This window comes from Oryctolagus cuniculus, chromosome 20, assembly GCF_051225735.1.
Source record: "Oryctolagus cuniculus isolate XC-2025 breed Fujian yellow rabbit chromosome 20, ASM5122573v1, whole genome shotgun sequence".
Taxonomy (NCBI): Eukaryota; Metazoa; Chordata; class Mammalia; order Lagomorpha; family Leporidae; genus Oryctolagus; species Oryctolagus cuniculus.
In genome coordinates, this window is record NC_142886.1 from 50333539 (window position 1) to 50356941 (window position 23403).

General features: G+C 48.7%; 1 protein-coding gene across 5 annotated transcripts in view; it reads left to right on the top strand.

Moving 5' to 3' along the window:
- RCOR1 (REST corepressor 1) overlaps window positions 1-23403 on the top strand; it is a 100674-nt gene that overhangs the window by 51582 nt on the left and 25689 nt on the right. For all 5 annotated transcript variants that reach the window (XM_051834874.3, XM_089322744.1, XM_089322742.1 and 2 more), the window contains 2 exons: window positions 10021-10104; window positions 21875-21927. In XM_051834874.3, coding sequence (XP_051690834.3) covers window positions 10021-10104; window positions 21875-21927 — 137 coding nt within the window. The remainder of the gene's footprint in view (window positions 1-10020; window positions 10105-21874; window positions 21928-23403) is intronic.

A 23403-nucleotide genomic window follows, 5' to 3' on the forward strand; every position in this document is an offset into this window, starting at 1 on the left:
TAGGGATCCAAGTACTTGAGCCATGATCGCTGCCTTCCAGGGTCTGCATCAATGAAAAGCTGGAGTCAGGAGCCAGAGCTGGAGAGCAAACCCAGTTACTCCAGTGTGGGATATGGTCTTAACCTCCAGGGCAATGGTCCACTGAAGAGCACACAGCATAGACCATGTTTATGAGAACTCGCTTTGTTTACTATTTATTGAGAGCTTACTTTTTATTAAGATGATTGATGCTGTGAAGGTAGGATGTAGGGATGGTGGAGATAATGACACTGTCATAGTCTCTGTGGGTTTGTAGTTTTTAGTTTCTTGTCAGAAGACTTGAGCAGGAAGCTAGTGTCTGCTTTTTAACTTAGTATACTGTAGCAGGTTGAGTGTCCTTTATCTGAAATGCTGTAGACCACAAGTGTTTCAGATTCAGTTTGGAGTATTTGCATAGACTTTACCAGTTCAGTCCCGTTGCCCAAGCTGAACTCTTTGGAGTGCTATGCTGCTTGGATTAGGTATGCCCAACCTGTGCTGCCGTTTTCATACATCTTTTAAGTTGTGATAAAACTAAGACATTTGAAGAAGAGTTGAGATTGCAGGAAACAAGACATGCACTGCTAAAACCTACCCTTGTGAGCAGGTCTTACTTGTGATTGGTGAAGGCAAAAAATGCCTGTAGTTGTCCTCTGCTCCTTAACTGTTTGGACACTGCCTTGCGTGTTTTGTCTTCCTCTCTCTGTTCTGACTGTGGTCAGTGAGTGGGGCCTGGGTGGTAGGGCTGCCCCTCCCCACTTCTTCCACCCTGCACACTAAACGCAGCGAGTGTGTTCAGGGTGTGGGTAGAGGCCTAGCAGAGAGGGGAACCTAAGTAGATGGTCCTGCTGGCTGTGGAGTGGCTGTGGGCAGCTTTCTCTTCTGTTGGTTTCTGGTGTCTCTCCACCTCATATGCATGCGCAGTGCAGAGAAGTGGTCTGACTCCCTGACCTGGGGAGCCACAGCATGTCTTTGTAAACTTTCACCTGTCCATACTTTTGCTTCACATACCAGGGGACTTCAAAAAGTTCTTGGAAAATGGAATTGAAAGTGAGTTTAGGGGTCGGCATTGTGCAGTGGGTTAAGCTACCCCTTGCAGCATTGTCCCTGCCACCCACGTGGGAGACCCAGATAGAGTACAAGGCTCCTGGCTTCTCTGCCTGGCCCAGCTCTGGCTGTTATGGCTATTTGGTAATAAACTAGCAGATGGAAGATCTCTCACTCCCTGTGTGTCTCTCCCTCTCTCTCTCTGTAACTCTCACTTTCAAATAAATGTTTAAATTATTATTATTATTTTTGAAAAGCACACCAAGAAGGGCCCAAGTTTGGGGGCCGTCTTCCGCCTTCTCAGGTGCACAGCAGGGAGCTGGGTCAGGCTGGAGCCAGCCTGCATTTGGGATGCCTTCTTCACACATGCAGAACCTGCGGTGCTGCAATGCAGGCTCCTAAGAACTGCGTTTTTAAAAAGTATGAGTTTATTTTGTATAAGAGGTTTTTCCTTTTTTTAAGATCTATTTGAAAGATAAAGGGAGAAACAGAGGTTCCCCATCTGTTGGTTTATTCCCCAGTGGCCCCAACTACCAGGGGGGGCTAGGCTGAAAGCCAGAGGCAGAAACTCCATCCAGGTCCCCCACGCGGGTGCAGGGGCCCAAACACTTGGGCCGTCTTCTGCTGGCAGTCTGTTAGCAGGGAGTGGGGTCAGAAGTGGACCAGCAGGGACTCTGACTGTTACCCAGATGGAATGCCAGCACTGCAGACAGCTGCTTAACCTGCTGTTCCACAGTACCAGCTCCACTTTGTAGCTTTTTTTTTTTTTTAAGAAATAATACCAAATTTTTCTAGTTCACTTTTTTTTTAAAAGATTTATTTATTTTACTTGAAAGTCACAGAGAGAGGAGAGGCAGAGAGAGAGAGAGAGAGAGAGAGAGAGTTCTTCCATCTGCTGGTTCACTCCCCAGATGGCAGCAATGACCGGAGCTGCGCTGATCAGGAGCCAGGAGCTTCTTCCAGGTCTCCCACACGGAGAGGCTTTACTTACTATGCCACAACGCCGGCCCCTGTAGTTATAGGTTTTATAAGTAGCTTTTTTTTTTTTTTTTTTTTTTTTTTTGACAGGCAGAGTGGACAGTGAGAGAGAGAGACAGAGAGAAAGGTCTTCCTTTTGCCGTTGGTTCACTCTCCAATGGCCGCCGCTGCAGCTGGCGCACCGCGCTGATCCTGGCAGGAGCCAGGAGCCAGGTGCTTTTCCTGGTCTCCCATGGGGTGCAGGGCCCAAGCACCTGGGCCATCCTCCACTGCACTCCCTGGCCATAGCAGAGAGCTGGCCTGGAAGAGGGGCAACCGGGACAGAATCCGGCGCCCCAACCGGGACTAGAACCCGGTGTGCCGGCGCCGCAAGGTGGAGGATTAGCCTATTGAGCCACGGCGCCGGCTATATAAGTAGCTTTTTAAAACAAATTTTATTTATTTATTTGAAAGGCAGAGGCACAGGCAGAGAGAGAGTCTTCTATCTCCTGCTTCACTCCCCAAACGCTCACAACAATGGCTGAAGCTGGGCCAATCCAAAGCTGAGAGAGCCTGGAGTCTCCCACGTGGGTGCAGGGGCCCAAGGATTTGGGCCATCTTCTGCTACTTTCCCAGGCCACATCAGGGAGGTGATCGCAAGTGGAGCAGCCGGGTCTTGAACCGGTGCCCATATGGGATGTCGACACTGCAGGTGGTGGTTTATGCACTGTGCCACAATGCCAGCCCCTATAAGTAGCTTGTTTGTAGCCTGTTCCAAGCACTGGGTCTGGGGTCATTTACCTCAGTTAATTGCACAAGGAAAATCCAATTTGTTGCATCTTAGAAAGTGCTTTCCACTGTTTTCCATTATATTGGACATCTCTGTCAGGACACAAAGTTTTTAAATCCTCAAAGTGTTTATATTTTTCTTCCATTTTAAAAAAAGATTTAATTTCTTATTTGAAAGTCAGAGTTAGAGAGAGGGGAGAAGAGTGGGAGAGACAGAGGGAGAGGGATCTTCCATCCACTGGTACACTCCCCAGATGGCTACAATGGTCAGGCTGCGCCAAACTGAATCCAGGAACTTCTTCCAGGTCTTCAGTGTGGTTCGCAGGGACCCGTGAGCACCTGGGGCATCTTCTGCTCCTTCTCCAGACCATTACAGGGAGCTGGATTGGAAGTGGAGCAGCTGGGACGGGAACTGGTGCTGATACGGGATGCAGGCAGCGGCTTTAACTGCTTCACCACAACACCTTTCTCTAATTTACTTTTTCTTTCTTTTTTTTTTTTTATTTTTTTATTTTTGACAGGCAGAGTGGACAGTGAGAGAGAGAGACAGAGAGAAAGGTCTTCCTTTGCCGTTGGTTCACCCTCCAATGGCCGCTGCGGCCGGTGCGCTGCGGCCGGCGCACCGCGCTGATCCGATGGCAGGAGCCAGGAGCCAGGTGCTTCTCCTGGTCTCCCATGGGGTGCAGGGCCCAAGCACCTGGGCCATCCTCCACTGCACTCCCGGGCCACAGCAGAGAGCTGGCCTGGAAGAGGGGCAACCGGGACAGAAGCCGGCGCCCCGACCGGGACTAGAACCCGGTGTGCCGGCGCCGCTAGGCGGAGGATTAGCCTAGTGAGCCGCGGCGCCGGCCTAATTTACTTTTTCTAAATAATTTGTGCAAGGTCTTCCATTTTAGGAAAGAGCGACATAATATATGAAAAAGCATCATGAAATGACACCTCATGGGGCATCGTTGTCAGTGGCAAAGCCACTGCCTGAGAGTTAGGACCACCACCAGCTCCCTGCTAAGTCTGGAAAAGCAGAAGACGGCCCAAGTGCTTGGGCCTCTGCCACTCATGTGGGAGATCTGGATGGAGTTCCAGGCTCCTGGCTTCCACCTAACCCAGCCGCGACTGTTGTGGCCATTTTGAGAGTGAACGAGCAGACAGAAGATCTCTCTCTCTCTAACTCTGCCTTTCAAATAAATACTTCATTTTTTAAAGGAAATGATACCTCACAACTTTGTTTTTTCCTTAATATATTTTTCTTTTTTTAAAGATTTATTTATTTATTTGAAAGTCAGAATTACACAGAGAAGAAGAGGCAGAGAGAGAGAGGTCTTCCATCTGATGGTTCACTCCCCAAATGGCCGCAATGGCTGCAGCTGTGATGATCTGAAGCCAAGAGCAGGAGCGTCTTCCAGGTCTCCCACGTGGGTGCAGGGGCCCAAGGAGTTGGGCCATCTTCTGCTTTCCCAGGCCATAGCAGAGAGCTGCATCCGAAGTGGAGCAGCCAAGTCTCGAACCAGCACCCATATGGGATGCCGGAGCTTCAGGCCAGGGTGTTAATCCGCTGCACCACAGTGCCGGCCCCTCCTTAATATATTTTTCTTTGGCAGGAAACTTAATTACACAAGTACTGATTAAATGCATCCTTAGGGTGAAAGTCCAAATCATGAGAAATGCGTGGAACTAAATCACAAATTCCATATCTTCCTCCCAGTGTAGGGGCCCACGGACTTGAGGCATCCTCCACTGCTTTCCCAGGTGCTTTGACAGGGAGCTGGATGGGAAGTGGAGTGGCCAGGGATTTAACCTGCTGCACCACAGCACCGGCACCTATAATTCATTTTCATAAAAAGTTAGAAACAATTAAATATTGCCATTTTTAAAAATAGTTTTACTGAGACATGGTTCACAAAACATACAGTTCACTTATTTAAAATATGCAAACCAGTGGCTTTTAGTATATTCAGTTGTATTATAGTTATTACAAATGTATTTTGGAATATTCTCATTTTTCCATAAAGAAATAATTACAGTGACTCTGCATTTCTCCCAAACACCCAAGGCTCTGGCAGCCACTAATTACTCTGTATGCCTGTCCGACCTTTGTTGGTGGAATCATAGAACATGAGTTTGCTTTTCTTTGTGACTGGCTGCTTTCATTGAGTGTAATGTTTTCAGGTTCCATCATATTGACCATATATTTAAATACTCATTCTCTTTTTCAAGTTTTAATTTACTTAAAAAAATTATTGGAAAGGCAAAGAGACAAACAGATCTTCCACCCACTTGTTAGTGCCCCTAAATGCCTGCAACAACCAGGGTTAGGAAAGACTAGAAATCAGGACTGATAACTCCAGCTGGGTGTCTCACGTGAGTGGCAGGGTCCCAAGTAGTTGAGCTGTCTCCTGCAGCCTTGCAAGAAGCTAGAATCGCAAGTGGAGGTGGCACTGAGCCCAGGCACTCTAATGCGAGATGAGCACCTTGACCCCCACATTCCTTTATGTGGTGGCGTAATATGCCAGCTAATAAAAAATTATGTATTTGAAAGTCAGAGTTACACAGAGAGAGGAGAGAGACAGACAGAGAGACAGAGAGACAGAGAGACAGAGAGAGAGAGAGAGAGAGAGGTCTTCCATCTGCTGGTTCACTCCCCAATTGGCCCCAATGGCCGGAGCTGCGCCGATCTGAAGACAGAAGCCAGGAGCTTCTTCCGGGTCTCCCACATGAGTGCAGGGGCCCAAGGACTTGAGCCATCTTCTGCTGCTTTCCCAGGCCACAGCAGAGAGCTGGATCAGAAGAAGAACAGCTGGGACATGCACCGGCACCCATATCGGATGCCGGCACTGGAGGCGGCGGCTTTGCTTGCTGTGCTACAGCTTCGGCTCCTGTAACATTTTGTTTATTGGCTTATCAGCTGGAGGACATTTGAGTGCTTTCTACCCTTTGGCTATTACGAATAATGCTGCTGTGGACATTTCTCTCTCCAAGTGTTTGCAGGGATGTGTGTCTTCTGTTCTTTGATTTTTATGCCCAGGAGTGACATTGCTGGATCGTTTCTAAGTGTTTAACTTTTTGAAGAACTGTAGCATTTCTGATCCCTCCATTCTAGAGAGATAATATAGTTTAAAAGCTGTTTATTGGGCCGGCGCCGCGGCTCACTAGGCTAATCCTCCGCCTTGCGGCGCCGGCACATCGGGTTCTAGTCCCGGTCGGGGCGCCAGATTCTGTCCCGGTTGCCCCTCTTCCAGGCCAGCTCTCTGCTGTGGCCCAGGAGTGCAGTGGAGGATGGCCCAGGTGCTTGGGTCCTGCACCCCTTGGGAGACCAGGAAAAGCACCTGGCTCCTGGCTCCTGCCATCGGATCAGCGCGGTGCGCCGGCCGCAGCGCGCCGGCCGCGGCGGCCATTGGAGGGTGAACCAACGGCAAAGGAAGACCTTTCTCTCTGTCTCTCTCTCTCTCTCACTGTCCACTCTGCCTGTCAAAAAAAAAAAAAAAAAAGCTGTTTATTTATGACAGGCAGAGAGCGATGAGAAAGTGGTTCGCTCCCCAAATGTCAAAGTGCTGGGGCTGGGCCAGGCCAACCCAGCCAGGAGTCCAGAACTCCATCTGGATCTCACGTGCAGGGGTCCAAGCACTTGTGCCGTCTTTTGTGGCTTTCCCGATATCAGGGAGCTGGATCAGAATGGAACCAGCTGAATTCGGACTGGCACTCCCATGGGATGATCAGCTTCGAACAAACAGCAGCCTCAGAGTTAGCGTCTTAGACTCATCAGTGTCTGAGCAGCCATTAACAACAGTGAGGGGGCACACGTTCTTGGGAATGCACCACACTGGGGGCCAGAACAGCTGCATCTCTGAAGATCTGCCTGGCACTTTCTCAGTCGCCCCAGTCCCTAACCCCAGACACCAGTCCCTAACCCCAGTCCCCAGTCCCTAACCCCAGACACCAGTCCCTAACCCCAGTCCCCAGTCCCTAACCCCAGACACCAGTCCCTAACCCCAGTCCCCAGTCCCTAACCCCAGACACCAGTCCCTAACCCCAGACACCAGTCCCTAACCCCAGTCCCCAGTCCCTAACCCCAGACACCAGTCCCTAACCCCAGTCCCCAGTCCCTAACCCCAGTCCCCAGTCCCTAACCCCAGACACCAGTCCCTAACCCCAGTCCCCAGTCCCTAACCCCAGACACCAGTGTTGGCTTCTTCGTCCTCTCAGCTGTGCCTTTTCTAGAACATCATCTTAAGGACTCGTCCGTGAAGTAGCTTTGGGAGACTGCCGGCTTTCACTCTGTGTAGATACAGAGATTAGATCCAGCTTGGCTTCTGTGTCAGTGGTTTGTTTGCGTTTGTTAAATTGCTGTGTCCTGTTCTAGTATATGGATTGTATACCACAGCTTATCCGTTTACCCATTGAAGCACCATTGTGTATAAAGTTACTGTAAATAATTGTGTGCAGGTTTTATGTGACAATATACGAGTTTTGTAGGATCTGTTTCCAGGGGTTGCTAGTTCAGCTATTTGATAAATTATAATTGCCTGTGTATTAAAAAACTACAAGATGTTTCTAGAACGAGTTTAACCTTTTGCTTTCACACTAGCAATGTTTGAGAGTTGCAGTTTCTCCTCCTAGTTGGGACTCAGTACTGTCTGTGCCTTTTCTTTCAGACACATTGGTTTCTCATCATGATTTAAATTTGTATTTATTTAGTAGCCAGTGATGTTGAGCATCTTTTCATGTGCTGTGCCATCTGTGTTACTACTTTGATTATGTCACTGATCAGATCTTTTGCCTGTTTAATAAAAATTGGATTATTGTTGTTGAGTTTGACGGTTCTTTATCTTGGATACAAGTGCTTTGTTGGCTGTCTGGTTCGCAAGTATTTCTCACAGTCTCCAGTGTTTCCATATAGCAAATTTCACAGAGCAAGAATGTTAAATGGTTATAATGTTCCTTTTAAAAAAGTCAGGGATTATACTTCTGGTGTCATGTCTAAGAACTTGTCTCTTAAACTAGGTTCATGAACCAGGTTGAATATAGATCTGTAGGTTCACAGTGTTGCATACAGAGGTGCAATTGTTCAAGTGCCCTTTGTAAAAAGTTTTCGTTATTTATTTGGCAGGCAGAGTGACAGGGAGGGAGAGAGATCTTCTGTCCACTGGTTCATTCCCCAGATGACCAAAAGCCAAGTCTGGACCAGGCTTAAGCCAGGAGTCAGGGATTTCACCCCAGTCTACCACATAGGTGGCAGGAGCCCAAGCACTTGGGTCATCATCTGCTGTCTTTCTAAGTGCATTAGCAGGGAGCTGAACTGGAAGCAAAGCAGCTGGGACTCCAACCCGACAGCCATGTTTAGCTCTTTGTACCAGCATGTGGGGCTCCTAAGCTCATTGTTCTAAAAACTTTTTGACTTTTTTAAAGATTTATCTCGTTTATTTGAAAGGCAAAGTTACAGAGAGGGAGAAACAGAGAGAGAAATCTTCTGTATGCTGGTTAACTCCCCAAATGGTTGCAGTGGCTGGATCTGGGCCAATGTACAACCAGAAGCCAGAAGCTTCTTCCAGGTCTCTCATGTGGGTGTAGGGCCCAAGCACTTGGGTGGGCCATCCTCCACTGTTTTCCCAGGCACATCGGCAGGGAGTTGGATGGGAAGTGGAGCATCTGAGACTTGAACTGGGGCCCATATGTAATGCCAACACTGCATGCAGGAGCTTAACCTGCTAGGCCACATGGGTGGCCCCTCTAGTAACATTTTATAGATTCTATAGATTGCTGCACTGATTATAGTGTTGTCTGTTAATAAAGACAATTTTAGGGGCCGCCACCTGTGGTGCCAGCTGCTCTACTTCCCATCCAGCTCTCTGCTGTGGCCTGGAAAAGCAGAAGATGGCCCAAGTCCTTGGGCCCTGCACCCAAGTGATAGACTCAAAAGAAGCTCCAGGCTCCTGGCTTCAGCTGACCCAGTTCCAGCCATTGTGTCCATGCGGGGAGTGAACCAGCGGATGGAGGACCTCTCTCGCTTTCTGCCCTTGCCTCTGCCTCTCTGTAACTCTGCCTTTCAAATAATAAATTGATGAATCTTTAAAAAAAAAAAAGAATTTTAATTGTACATTTCTGATGTGATACCTTTTATTGACTTCTGAGTTTTATTGGAAATCAAGGAAGACTCGCTTGCATTTGTATTCCATTTAGAGGCCCTGTCTACACACATTTGTTGACTTAATTTCATTTGTAGATTGTGTATGATACTAACAGTTTCCTAAAAGCTATAATTACATTAAAGGTTTTGCCAGCGTAGTTACCCTGATGTCTTTTGTCACAATCCTCCCTCCTCATCTAACCTTCTTCTATCTACCATGTAAATTCAACATGTAATCCTGCCTAATTTGTAACTCACACCTTCTCATTTGTGACGTAACTGTCCCCCACATTTTTATCAAAAGTGCTGAAGTTCTAACATTGAAGGTTAGAAACCGGCAGTTTCACAAAAAGGATGGTGAATTTCCTGTGTCAGAATTAGGTCAAGATGTCCACTGCGTTTTCGAGGGAGGTTTTGTGTTTTAAAGAAAAGCGAGATGGCAGTGATGCCTTTGGAATGGAGGACTTTGGGCCTGATGAGTGTGAGGGCACGGCCCAGCCTCCTGTCTCCTGAGGTTTTAGAAGATGCCGCCTCAGTGTCTCTGATGTGCTGTGTTAATTACTGCTGCTCCAGTTAATCCAGTCACATGGTCCCCCCAACACCTGGCACCTGTACACCTTTGGGCCTACTATTTTGTATCACAGAGTATTACAAATTTAAATCTATTCTGAAGTTTCCTTTCAGGTTAAACTTTTTCTATTTGTTAATAAGCTGTCAGAGTAGAGTAATCTTTGGATTATGATTGTCAAGTCACTAGGAAACTTCTCTTTCTGAGAAGGTGCGAGTGTTCAGCGTGGGCATGATGAGTTCACACCAAGCAGCTGGTGGTTGCGAGTCTGGGCAGGGCCTCCGGCCTCACCTCCCCTAGCAGGCAGTGGCGGGGAGTCCGCCTGCCTCAGACACAGGCTGTGTTCAACAGGAAGGACTGAGGTGGAAAAGGTGTAGCGGACTCTGCAGCCCCTGTCCCACAGTTAGGAAAAGGCGGGTCATGTCATCAGATTCCGAGGCTTGAGAGACCAGAGTGGTGGTGTCACTTAGTGTTTGTTTAATCTGTTATTATAATAAGTTTCTTTTTTCTTTCTACCAAGCCAAGCTAGCAAGACGCAGTCAAGAACGAGACAATCTTGGCATGTTGGTGTGGTCACCTAACCAGAACCTGTCCGAGGCAAAATGTAAGTTTTGGAGTATCTTTATTTCTCACCTTCCTAATTTAATGTTGTATAATTAATTAATTGATTAATCTTTAAAGAGTTATTTATTTGAAAGAGTTACAGAGAGAGTGGTCTTCCATCTGATGGTTCACTCCCCAGTTGGCTGCAATGGCCAGAGCTGAGCTGATCTGGAGCCAGGAGCCAAGAGCTTCTTCTAGATCTCCCATGTGGTTGCAGAGGCCCAAGCACGTGGGCCATCCTCTGCTGCTTTCTCAGGCACATTAGCAGGGAGCTGGATCAGAAGTAGAGCAGGGGCCTGTGCTGTGCGTAGTGGGTTAAGCCGCCACCTCCAGTGCCTGCATCCCATATGGGCACTGGTTCGAGACCTGGGTGCTCCACTTCTGATCCAGCTCTCTGCTGTGGCCTAGGAAAGCAGTAGAAGATGGCCCAAGTCCTTGTGTCCCTGCCCCAGCATGGGAGGAGACCTGGAAGAAGGTCCTGGCTCCTAGCTTCAGATCAGCGCAGTTGTGGCCAACTGGGGAATGAACCAGCAGATGGAGGACCTCTCTCTCTCTCTCTCTCTCTCTCTCTCTCTCTCTCTCTCTGCCTCTCCCTTTCTCTCTGTGTAACTCTTTCAAGTAAAATAAATAAATCTTTAAAAAGAAGAAGAAAAGAAATATTTTGAAGAGTTTGAAAGTATATATTTCTTTACTGTGGCATGTCAGAGTGATTTAGACTCCAGCCTGTGGTGTCATTATCTTCCATCTTTCTCAAAACGTTGCACCTGTGGGTTCTGAAGTAAACAGGGGGTGACTCCAGTGGACGGAACCTTGTAATGCAGTGTGGAACTCCCTCACCTGGGAAATCTAGGTTTGTAAAGAAAAGTTTAAGGACTGGCACTGTGACATAGTGGGTAAAGCTGCTGCCTGTGGTGTCGGCATCCCATATGGGCACTGGTTCGAATCTTGGCTGTTCCACTTTTGATGTAGCTCTCTGTTATGGCCTGAGAAAGCAGTGAAAGATGGTCCAAGTCCTTGGACCCCCATACCTGTGTGGGAGACCAGAAGAAACTCCTGGCTGCAGGCTGGCTTCGGATCAGTCCAGCTCTGGCCATTGTGGCTGTTTAGGGAGTGAATCAGCAGGTGGAAGACTCCTCCACCCCCCCCACCCTGCACCCCCACCTCTACCTCTCTGTAACTCTGCCTTTCAAATACATAAATAAACCTTTTAAAAAAAAGATAGAAGGTTGAACAAGTGTATTATTATTAAAAATTTTTTTTAATTTATTTAAAAGCAGTAGAGCAAGGGAGACAGGGAAGAGGGGGAGAGAGAGAAAGAGAAAGATCCTCCATTTGCTGGTTCACTCCTCAAATGACTACACTGGCTGAAAACCAGGAACTCTCCCTGGGTCTCCCATGTAGGTACAGGGACCCAAGCACTTGGGCCATCTTGCACTGCCCTCCTAGGAACATAAGCAGTGAGCTGGATCAGAAGCAGAGCTGTTGGGACTCAAATAGGTGTTCACGTGGGATGCCTGCGTTGCATCAGCTTATCCCAGTGCATCACACTGCCAGTCCCTTGAATAAGTTTTAATTTGAAGGATTATAAATAGCAAAGTATGTTGGGAATAAGCCTTATAAATAATGTAAGATTTCAACTTAGCTTGGAAGCAAAATAGAGAGGTCTTGCGTCTCTTGGTTCACTTCTCAAATGGTCATAGCAGCCAGGGCTGAGCCAGGCTGAAACCAGAAGCCAAGACCTGCTTCTGGGTCCCCCTCATGGGTTTGGGCCATCATCCCTTGCTTCATAGGTGCATTAACAGGGAGCTGGATCAAGAACTGAGTGCCTGGGACTGGAAGTGAGGTTCTGAAGTGGGGTGTGGGTGTCCCAAGTAGCTGCTGGGCCTGTGCGAGAATGCCCACTCTGGAAGTAAAACTTTTGAATTGGCTAGGTAACAGTGGCACAAACATTCTGACCTGTACTGGACTTTGGTGTGGGGGCAGGTGTTCTGTACCTGTTAATAATAATATAATAATATTATATAATATTATATATAATATTTATTATATTTTCTGTCTCCTCTGCTCAATTGAGCTCTGCTCAATTAATGCAAGATTAATTTTTTAAAGAAGATTTATTTCTTTGATAGGCAGAGTTAAGCAGAGAGAGATCTGTCTGCTTTTTCACTCCTCAAATGGAGTCAGGGATGGGCCAAGCTGAAGCTAGGAGCCAGGAGCTTCTTCCGTGTCTTCTTCCACATCAGTGCAGGGACCCAAGCCTTTGGGCCATCTACTGCTGTTTTCCCACGTGCATTAGCAGAGAGCTGCATTAGAAGTGGAGCAGCCAGGACTTGAACCGGTGCCCATATGGGCATGCTGGCATCACAAGCCATGGCTTAATGCTTCTAAACCACAGTGTTGGTCCTGCAAGATTGGTTTTCCATCTGATATATTACCATGAATCTTTACCATTTTCATTGTCTGTATTTTCTTCATAACTTAAGGAGGAAGACAAATGAGAATGCCCCCTTTGAGATTTCATTGGAGGTCATGGACTCAAGCAGAGTTTTTGATATAGTGCCCATTTTTATATGTAAAAGACATTATATTTTCAAAGGAGCCTTTAACAAAAATAGGTTAAGAGCCATTGTTTAAAATAGTTAAATTGTGGCCGGCACCGTGGCTCACTTGGCTAATCCTTCGCCTGCGGCGCCGGCACACCGGGTTCTAGTCCCAGTCAGGGCGCCGGATTCTGTCCCGCTTGCTCCTCTTCCAGGCCAGCTCTCTGCTGTGGCCCAGGAGTGCAGTGGAGGATGGCCCAAGTACTTGGGCCCTGCACCCCATGGGAGACCAGGAGGAGGCACCTGGCTTTTGGCTTCGGATTGGCGTAGCACACTGGCTGTAGCAGCATTTGGGGGATGAACCAACGGAAAAAGGAAGACCTTTTTCTCTGTCTCTCTCTCTCACTGTCCACTCTGCCTGTTAAAAAAAAAAAAAAAGTTAAATTGTGAGCAAAGTCTGGAACTGGTGGCCTTCCCATGCTATGTTTGCATCGTTTAGAATAGAACTGACAGTATTAGTGCCCAGCGCAAGGGGCATGCGCTTTGCGTAACCTCCGTCTGAATGTACGGTCCGCAGGAGCATATTGAAGGTGCTGTGAGCACAGGTGCTGAAGGAGCATACTAGGTTTTGATCCAGAAGGATCTATTTGTTGTATAAGTATAATACCCTCCATGGAGGTGGGAAATTCAACCACTCTTAGTAATGTTAAGCTTAGCAATAACAAAATACTCTGTCCAATCTGTTTTTTTTACAATAATCTTTTTTTAAAGATTTATTTTATTTATTTGAAAGGTAGGGTTAGAGAGAGAGACAGAGATAGGGTTAGAGAGAGAGAGCGATCTTCTATCCACTGGTTTACTCCCCAAATGGCTGCAATGGCCAGGGCTTGTCAGGCCAAAGCAAGGAGCAAGGAGCGTCATGCAGGTCTCCCACACAGGTGTCGGAGCCCAAGGACTTCGCATTCCCAGAGCAGAGGAGAGGGCCCAGGCAGGGGCTGTGACCTCACAGAAGCTCTTGAGGCAGAGCCTTCCTGTCACATCGTCTCCCTCTGAGCTTCCTCAGCCGCTGAGGCGCATTCAGCATCCTCCGCTGGGGGTCCTTGCGCAGGTGACTGACTGCGGGAGCACCCCACGTGTGTGGGTTGGAAGGGGACGGGTCCTTGCGCAGGCGACTGACTGCGGGAGCACCCCACGTGTGTGGGTTGGAAGGGGACGGGTCCTTGCACAGGCGACTGACTGCGGGAGCACCCCACATGTGTGGGTTGGAAGGGGACGGGTCCTTGCACAGGCGACTGACTGCGGGAGCACCCCACGTGTGTGGTTGGAAGGGGACGGGTCCTTGCGCAGGCGACTGACTGCGGGAGCACCCCACGTGTGTGGGTTGGAAGGGGACGGGTCCTTGCGCAGGCGACTGACTGCGGGAGCACCCCACGTGTGTGGGTTGGAAGGGGACGGGCCCTTGCGCAGGCGACTGACTGCGGGAGCACCCCACGTGTGTGGGTTGGAAGGGGACGGGTCCTTGCGCAGGCGACTGACTGCGGAAGCACCCCACGTGTGTGGGTTGGAAGGGGAGAGGAGCGCCTTGTTAGAATCGTAGCTCCTCCGCTTCAGGTCTGGGCCCCTGGTCACGTGCAAACCATCAGGTATTCGCCCTGCTACCCATGTGGGAAACCAGGATGGAATTCCTGGCTCTTGGCTTTGTTCTTCTTCGTCCCTTGTGAGCATTTGGGTGAGTGAACTAGCAGATGGCAGCTCTGTCTCTCTGCCTTTCAATAAAACAAAACAAAAATCCAACATTTAAAATTTTTTGTATGAGCTAAGTGTGTTTCCTATGTGAAGATGCACCCAGCTGCACTCTTTTTTGTTTTTTGTTTTTTTTTTAGGATTTATTTATTTGAAAGTCAGAACTAGAGAGAGGAAGAGACACGGAGAGAGAGATCTGTCTGCAGGGTAACTCTCAAAATAGCTGCAACAGCCAGGGCAGAGCCAGGCCAAAAAGGAAGCAGGAGCTTCTTCCATGTTTCCCGTGTGGGTGCAGGTGCCCAAGCACTTGGATCATCCTCTGCTGCTTTCCCAGATGTGTTAGCGGGAATCGGATCAGAAGTGGAACAGCTGTGTCTTGAACCAGCACCCTTGTGGGGTGCTGTTGCTGCAGATGGCTGTGGCTTAACCCACTGCGCCACAGCACTGGCCCTGAGCCACACCTTTGCATGTGTGCTGTCTGTGTGTTTCTCTTGCTGATCTGCACCTCTGCCTCTAGTTGAATCTCACAGATGTTCTGCAGGGAGGTAGTTTTTTTTTTTTTTTTTTTTTTTGACAGGCAGAGTGGACAGTGAGAGAGAGAGACAGAGAGAAAGGTCTTCCTTTGCCGTTGGTTCACCCTCCAATGGCCGCACTGATCCGATGGCAGGAGCCAGGTGCTTCTCCAGGTCTCCCATGGGGTGCAGGGCCCAAGCACTTGGGCCATCCTCCACTGCACTCCCTGGCCACAACTGCACTCCCTGGCCACAGCAGAGAGCTGGCCTGGAAGAGGGGCAACCGGGACAGAATCCGGCGCCCCGACAGGGACTAGAACCTGGTGTGCCAGCGCCGCAAGGCAGAGGATTTGCCTAGTGAGCCGCGGCGCCGGCACCAGGGAGTTAGCTTTAATAGTTTCTGTGTTCATGTGTTTCGTGTCCCCTATTCTATGTGAAAGACTGGAGCAGGCTGTCCTGCAGTCTGAGGGGTGGAGGTGGGTGAGATGGGAAGCTGTTCCCAGAAGCCCCGGACTTCCGCTGTCAGGGAAGGTTTGTGGTGGCAGAAGTGCTGCTTTTGTGCGGGTCCTCCTTGCTCCAGAGGGGGCCTGTGAGATTGTTTTGAGGGCACATTTGGTAGGGAGAAGCCCAGTGTGTTGACCTGATGGGGTGCAGCAGAAAGACGGTGTGTCACTGCACTGAGTGTGCTGGCTTGGGCATTTTTTGAGGAGAGAGGTGGACTATTTGTGAGTCTCAACTTTATGTCATTCTACTGCTGATCAGTTTTCAGGATTCTACTTCAGATGTCACGTGGGCAGGTGCACAAATGTGTGACTGCTGCTGAGGGCAGATGGATACACTTATCTTTTTTTTTTTTTTAAGATTTATTTTAAAGACAGAGTTAGAGTTAGAGCCAGCCAGCCAGCCAGCCAGGAGTTTCTTCCGGGTCTCCCACACGGGTGCAGGGGCCCGAGGACTTGGGCCATCTTCTTCTGCTTTCCCAGCCATGGCATCAGAAGAGGACTCAAACTGCCCATATGGGATGCCGGCACCACAGGCAGAGGCTCAGCCTACTATACCTCTGCTTCTTTTTTTTTTTTTTTTTAAATGCAGCATACAAACCTTGAACCGGTGCCCACATGGGATGCCAGCATGGACTTTAGCTGCTAGAGTACAGTGCTCCCCTCTTGTGCTCTCCTTTCCCTTAAAGATAGCGCTAGAGGCAGCCTTCCACTGTAAGCTGTAGTAATGTTTGTGTCCACCAGGTGGCAGAGTTGCTTAATCTAAATGATGTAAGCTCAATTCTGATTCTCAATGTTACAGTGATAACTCATTTATTATTTTAGTAATAAAAGGAAATGTCATGATATTTGTTATCATATTCTTAAAAATATTTTGGCACAGTTTGAGTCATGAGAGTTATTGGTGTCATGTGTCCTTTGCAGTATCTAATGCTGCTGCAAGTACTATGATGAATTCTTTATAAAAAGCTCTATTAGGGCTGTATGCTTTGTCCTCACCCCACCTTATGTTGTCAGCCTACCCTGTTCCACACAGAATGTGCAAGATCACAAGGTGTTCTGAGTCTGCAGTGTGTAGGGGGAGGGCAGGGGGAGGTAAGGTTACTGTGGCAAATTCCCTCTGTATTCTTAGTCTTTTGCAGTTGAATTTGAACCCTGACAATAGGTACTAAGCATTTAGCTTTTTTGGATTGAAACATGATTATAGAAACAAACGACACGCTGCACAGGATATCCGTCTGTTTCTTACCTGTTTCTGTCTCTTGCTGCCTCAGCCAGTTATGTTTTCCTGCCTGTTTCCAGTTCCTGACCCGGGATGCTTTTTTCCCCATGCCAGCTCTCAAAAGACAAGATGGTGCACGTGTTCTGGGCTGGTGCTGTGGCACAGCAGGTGAAAGCCCTGGCCTGAAGTGCTGGCCATATGGGCACCAGTTCTAGTCCAACCCAGCTCTCTGCTATGGCCTGGAAAGGCAGTGGAGAATGGCCCAAGTCCTTGAGACCCTGCACCCACTTGGGAGACCTGGAAGAAGCTCCAGTCATTGGAGCCATTTGGGGAGTGAACCAGCAGGTGGAAGACCTTTCTCTCTGCCTCTACCTCTCTCTGTAATGGAATGACCAGGGAGGATCGAAAACATAATTCCTGTGAAGAGTTTGGCACTATTAGTGGCACACAGTGTTCTCAAATGTTAGCTAATATTTTTACTTAAAATAACCTTTGAGGGGGCAGTATTGGTGGCACAGCTGGTTAAGTTATTGCCTGCAGTGCTGGGCATCCTGTATCAGAGCGCTGGTTCTGGTGCCAGCTGCTCCACTTCCACTTGTGCTCCCTACCAATGTTCCTGGGAAGGCCGTGGAAGATGACCCCGGCACGTGGGCTTCTCTGCACTTGTGGGAGATGCGATGCAGTTCCAGGACCCTGGCTTTGCCTGGCCCAGCCCTGGCTGTTGTGGCCATTTGAGGAGTAAACCAGCAGTTGGAAGAGCTCTGTCTCTCCTTTTGTGTCTGTTGCTCTGCCTTGAAAAGAAATAAAATAAATCTTTTATATGTGTATATGTACACACACACAGAAAAAGCTGCTGGATATTTTTAATATACATTTCTACATAAAGTTTAAAATATTCAAGAATTTATTTGAAAGGCAGAGAGATGGAGAGAGAGAGAGACAGAAGACGGATAGATAGATGTCTTTCATCCACTGTGTTCCCTCTCAAATGATGGAAAGAGCCAGCACTGGGCAAGACTGAAGCAGGAATCCGAATTCCATGGTAGGGAGCCGGGTACTTGAGCCGGCACCTGCTGCCTCAGGCACATTAGCAAGCAGCTGGGACTTCGAACCCAGGCACTTCCACATCTCAGGTGGCAGCATAGCCACTGCCCAGGCACCTGCCTCAGCGGCTGGATCCTCAGGCCGTTCTTCTTGATTTATCATCGTCACCATGATCGTCAGTCTGGTCATTCTGTCCTGATTACTTTGCCTCCTCAAACACTTGTTTCCGGTGCTTACCTGCTCTTCTGTTTCCTGTGTGTTGGTTGAAACCACTGCAGGTTGGTTGACCACGTCAGGAGGCCAGGGCATTTTTACTCTTTTAGTTAAGCCTGTTCCTTACTCCAGTCAGCTGTACATCAGTCAGTGTTAATAAGCCTTAGGGATTTTGTGCATTTTCTTGATGAATGAGAGTCTCACACGCTACCTCACACGATGTTACTCTATGACTCACTTGCCTGTGTTTTGATGGGGAGGCTTTGTGGCTTCAAAGATGCCTTGATTCATACAGTCTGTACTTTTCATAGAGTCAGTGTGATGTATATCCTTTTTATTATTATTATTTATTTATTTACTTGAGAGGTAGAGTTACAGACAGAGGGAGAGGCAGAGGGAGGTCTTCCATCCGCTGATTCATTCCCTAGATGGCTGCAATGGCTGGAGCTGGGCCCATCCAGCACTTGAGCCATCTTCTACTCCTTTCCCAGGCCATCAACAGGGAGCTGGATTAGAAATGGAACAGCCTGGACTAGAACCAGCACCCATATAGGATGCGGCATTTCAGACAGAAGCTTAACCTATTCTTCCGCTGGTCTGGCCCTCTGATGTTTATCTTTATTCATCATAATTTAGGATGAGACAAATCTTGCTGCTTGTTTCAATGGGAATTTTCAAGTTTAAAAAACGTTGCTGTATGCAATAATGGAATTACTTTTAAGTCTGAATACCCAATGATTGATTATTTTGCTGCTGCTGTTCCCCGCCCCCCAAAGATTTATGTATTTGTTTGAAAGCATTAGAAAGAAGGAGACAGAGATTGTCCATCTGCTGGTTTACTCCCCAAATGGCTGCAGCAGCCACGGCTGGGCCAGGCTGAAGCCGGAAGCTTCATCTGAGTCTCCCACGTTGGTGGCAGGGACCTGAGCACTTGCCATTTTCCACTGCTCTTCCTGGTTGGTAGCAGGGCGCGGGATTGGAAGTGGAGCAGCTGGGACACCAGCTGACAGCCATGTGGTGTGCCAGCGTTACAGGCAGCGGCTTGACCTGCTGGGCCACAGTGCCAGCCGCGATTCTAACACATGCTCACATGAGCTGGCCACACAAGACTGGCGGGCCACGCCCAGGTGGCTCCTGTACTGACCCTGTGTGCTGGGCAGGCTGCTGGCTGCGAACTCCCACCCCCGCCCGTGTCCTGGCATTCTCTCAGGCTCCTCGGTTTCTCGTATCACTGATCATTTTACCAAATGCTTCCCTGCCCACGGTTGCTCCTTACAGTGGCTGAGATCACCTCCAGTTGACCTTTGATCTTTTGGGGGCACAACCTAGATTGTTGCTACCTGACGTGGAAGGACTGTAGAAGTTCCTGGGCTGCCTGTTTCAGAACAGAGGTTCTCAGGTGGCTGTGCTTCTCCTGCCTCTCGCTGTTCCATCCGGGAGCCATCCGCCTTCGTCATCGCTGCCCTGTGTTTTCGTGAGGGCAGCTGGGAGAGGGCTTTATTTTCTTGGGTTGAGCTTGTTTTTGCTGTAGTTGGGAACACCCTGTGGGAGATTTTGAAAAAACACACACTTTACCCTTTCCTCACTGTTGCACCAGCTTCTGGTCATTCTGCAAAGGGCGTGGTGGGTGGTGGGAAAGTCAGGGCTCTGGGATATTCCCAGCCACAGAAGGGCACCACGTCCCTCTGAGTATCAGAGAGGAGGAGCCGCAGGTCAGAGCAGTAAAGCAGGGAGCCCCAAGGCCTGCCAGCAGGGTCGTCCGTGCCAGCGGCTGCATTCTGGGCTAATTCTGGTCTGGGAGGCTCTGCCAGGGAGGGGGCTCCGTTTAGGACCTAGTGTTCCTGGTGCTAATTCCTGGTGCTAAAAACATTTAAATCACAACTGTTTACAAAGAATCTTTAAGTGACTTTATTTTTAATCTGGAGTTGGCGACGCCTTGTTCCATAAAATAGAGTCGTGTTCTGACGGGTTGAGCAGAGGACACTGGTTTTATAGACCAGGAAGGCTGAAGGAATCAGAGCTGCTTGGTCATTTCAGAGTCACTTTCCTTGGTCTGGATGGAGAGACCGAGGAGTAGGAAGGTGACTGGCTCAGCTCAGGCTGCGGCTTCCATGTCCGGAGTAAGCAGAGAACCGTGTTCTCATGCAGCCAGAACCAGCTGCCTCCTGCCTCTCACCCTGATTTCTGAGGCTGGGCAGACAGCTCAGGGTCAGCTTGTCGGACGATACAGCGTGAGTGACACTGTTCGCTTGGTCTGTTGTGTCCGGCTTCCCCTGCTGGTCTCCAAGAGGCTCTCACAGCTGAGTGGTCTGGAAGGTGTCCTAAGGAAGATGCTGCCGTGGCAGAAATCAGTGGAGTTGTAACTGGAATGCTGTGGTCCCACTGTAGTTTGTAGCTGAATCTGGTTGGAGATGCTGGGGCAGACTTCACGGCCCCTGTTGCTGATGTAGTGGTGTGGATCCAGCCAATGGCATCTGCCTGAGGCACATGGGCAGTATAGGTCTAGTGAGCAGCCATCTCAGGGCCACCCACTCCACCTGTCAAGCCTGTGCATTGACTGACTTCAAGATCACAGGACTGACCCGTGGCCATGCCCATGGTCCTCATTCAGCTAGGGTAAATAGTAGCATGCTCGTGGAGCTGAGACTGTACGGAAGCTTGTGGTTCATCCCCTCAGAGCCGCTGGACAGAAGCAGCACGGCGCCAGGGTTGGCTTCCACTCTGCCTCCTGCCCCCGGCAGCCTGTCCTGGGTCCTGCCTGCCACCCTTTGCATCCAGGCTCCTCCAGCACCAGCCACTGCAGGCTCCGGCCTGGTCCACGGAGCCACTGCTTCTGTATCTGCACCTCACCTCACATTTTAGAGCCTTAGGGCACAGTCCCTGTCTGACGTTGCCTGCCCTATTTTAAAGTGAAAAGCATGCAGGAGGCGGGACCTGTCCTCCCCCTCTCAGCTGCGGTGACGGCCAGGGCCGTTTCATTGGTTACTTGCTGACTCTCGGATGTATCACAGTTCTCCTGTGTCCTGAGTGGATTGACTGGTATGCTTGTGAGTATATGTGTTTTAAACTTTTTTTAAAGGAAATTAGTGCCATTGTATTGTAATTAATAGTTACTTGCACTAAAGGGAGTTGTTGTTTGAATTAAATTGACTTTCTCTGTTGTTGATGGAAAAAATTTCCCTGAGTATTTAGTATATAACCTAGTAAAAGATTCGAATTATTTTTGGAAATTAATTTCTTTTTTCTAAATTGGTTGTCAATTATACCAGAATTAGCAGTGTGGTTGTAGTATAATTGAATAACAGGTTGAGATGCAGAAGGCCTGATCTTATTAGCTGGCTTGTGGATGCGGTCAGCTCCTGGGGCCACTTAGGGCCTGCTTTCTCTCCATTTAGTCCTCGGGCCAGAGGCTGCCCTGTGAGGGCAGAAGGACGTGGCACCTGTGGGCATTGTACGATTGTTGTGTGCAATTCCATGCTACTTTCTATGATTTATAAAGGAAGGCCATCCACAAATGGCCCATACTTCTTGAGGCCAAGTCAGTTCGATTTCTTCGGTATTTTCTTAGTGCTTGATAGCTAGCCAGCACTTGCCACCTTGTATTTCAATATTTCAATGCAGAGTCCAAGCACTGGGATGTGTAATTAATCTATTAGATTCTTTTTAAAAACATAAAAATAGCTTACTTATTCTTTATCCTCAACTGAGACAAAAAATGAACTCCACTTTCATACTGCTTTTTACTGCTAAGTAAGTATTTGTCAAAGCACCGAGTTAATGGTTGTGTGTTGTGGAAAACCTGAACAACACCAAGACAAGACACAATTTCCCCAATGGTGTTGGATCTGTGAGTGTGTTCCTCTGTGTTACTTAGTGGGATCCATGACGTGGTCCTGCCGTGTTCCCGTCTATTCTGTGGCAGGACTGAGACGTGTGCCAGTCGCGGCAGATAGATTATGCTGCCCCTGCTTACCGGCCTTCTCATCTTGTGTTTCAGTGGATGAATACATTGCCATTGCCAAGGAGAAGCATGGCTACAACATGGAGCAGGTAATGACACTCTGTCCAGCACGGTCTCTGCAGCCAGCCCAGTCAGCGTTTCCCTTGTGTGTGTGTGGGGGGGGGGCACTTTCCTTTCTGGCAGCGGGGCAGGAGTCGGCCCTCTGCTGCGTCCCTGCGGCCGGCGTCTCAGAGGGGCGGGTCTTTTCTCTTTGATATGTGATTGTTTGTGTTCTGGTTATGTGACTTTGTTTTCCACTCAGGCTGTCACTCATTCCTGCAGTGTTCAGTGTTCATTGTTTTACTTTCGGGCTGTAAATATTTGACTACGATGTTTTCTAAAAATATTTTTGGACCATTTTTGAGAAAGCTTGAAGATTTGGTTTTTTCGAGATCTAGTAACATTTTATTTTGCTGATTATCACTGCTGTTTTAGTTTTTACTTATTTGAGGTGCAGAGAGAGTTCCTATCCCCTAATTCACTCCCTAAATGCCTACAACAGCCTGCTGTGCCTGCCACCTGCTGGCTCTGGCAAGTTATTTACTGTCTTAGGGCCTCCTCCTATTTTTTTTTTTTAATTTATTTATGTGTTTTGAAGAGTTAGATGGGGAGACAGACAGAGATCTTCCACCCATTGTTTATTCCCCAGATGACTGCAATGGCTAGGGCTGGGCCAGGCTGCAGCCAGGAGCTCCCTCCGGATTTCCCACGTGGGGAGCAAGGGTCCAAGCGTTTGGACTGTCTTCCGCTGCTTTTCCCAGGGGCCTCTGCATTCTACTTTCGGAAGTGGGAAGAATGCAGTTTACCGCCCAAGACTTGGAAGGGCATGTGACAAAGAGGATTCTGTGATGACAGTGGAGGAGTGAGAAGCAGCCAGAAGTCAGTTATGTCAGAATATGTCCGATGTGACAATTCGGGGACTTCTGTGAGCCAGAAGCTCCCCGTCCTCCAGAGCTGGAGACACAGTGCAGCAGCTGTTGTAGCTCCTCCGTTTCTGCAAGTTCTTTAAAGGGCCAGCACCCTGCTCATCCCCCTCCTTTGTTTTTCTTTGATTTTGGGAGCCAGAGATTAAATACTAGGACATTCCAAAGCAAGCGCACGTGGAGGGAAACTAGAACATCATTGTGCGTGTCCTGGGAAAGCATGAGCTGGACGTCCGTAGGTCCACACTTCAGGCTGCTCCCTGGCACAGAGAAAGCCTGTAGCAATAAAACAAAAGAGCAGACCTGCTCAGGGTTGGGGGGAGGGGGAAGGTTTGATTTCTGGCATTCCCAACTCATTAGATTCAGATGTAGAGTTAAAAATAATAATCACAAAGCATGCAAAGAAACGGCAACGTTATGGCCCACTCAAAGGGAAAGAATCAGCAGATGCTGTGAGGAGGATGGGGTGAAAGGCCTGCCAGGCAGACTGTACCTGTCCTGTGGACACTCAGCACCAAAGGAAGATGAGGGCAGGTCGGGAACCTGAGGCTTAGGAGCGGGTGTGTGGGGTAGTGGATAACCTGCAGCCTGGGTTTAGGTCAG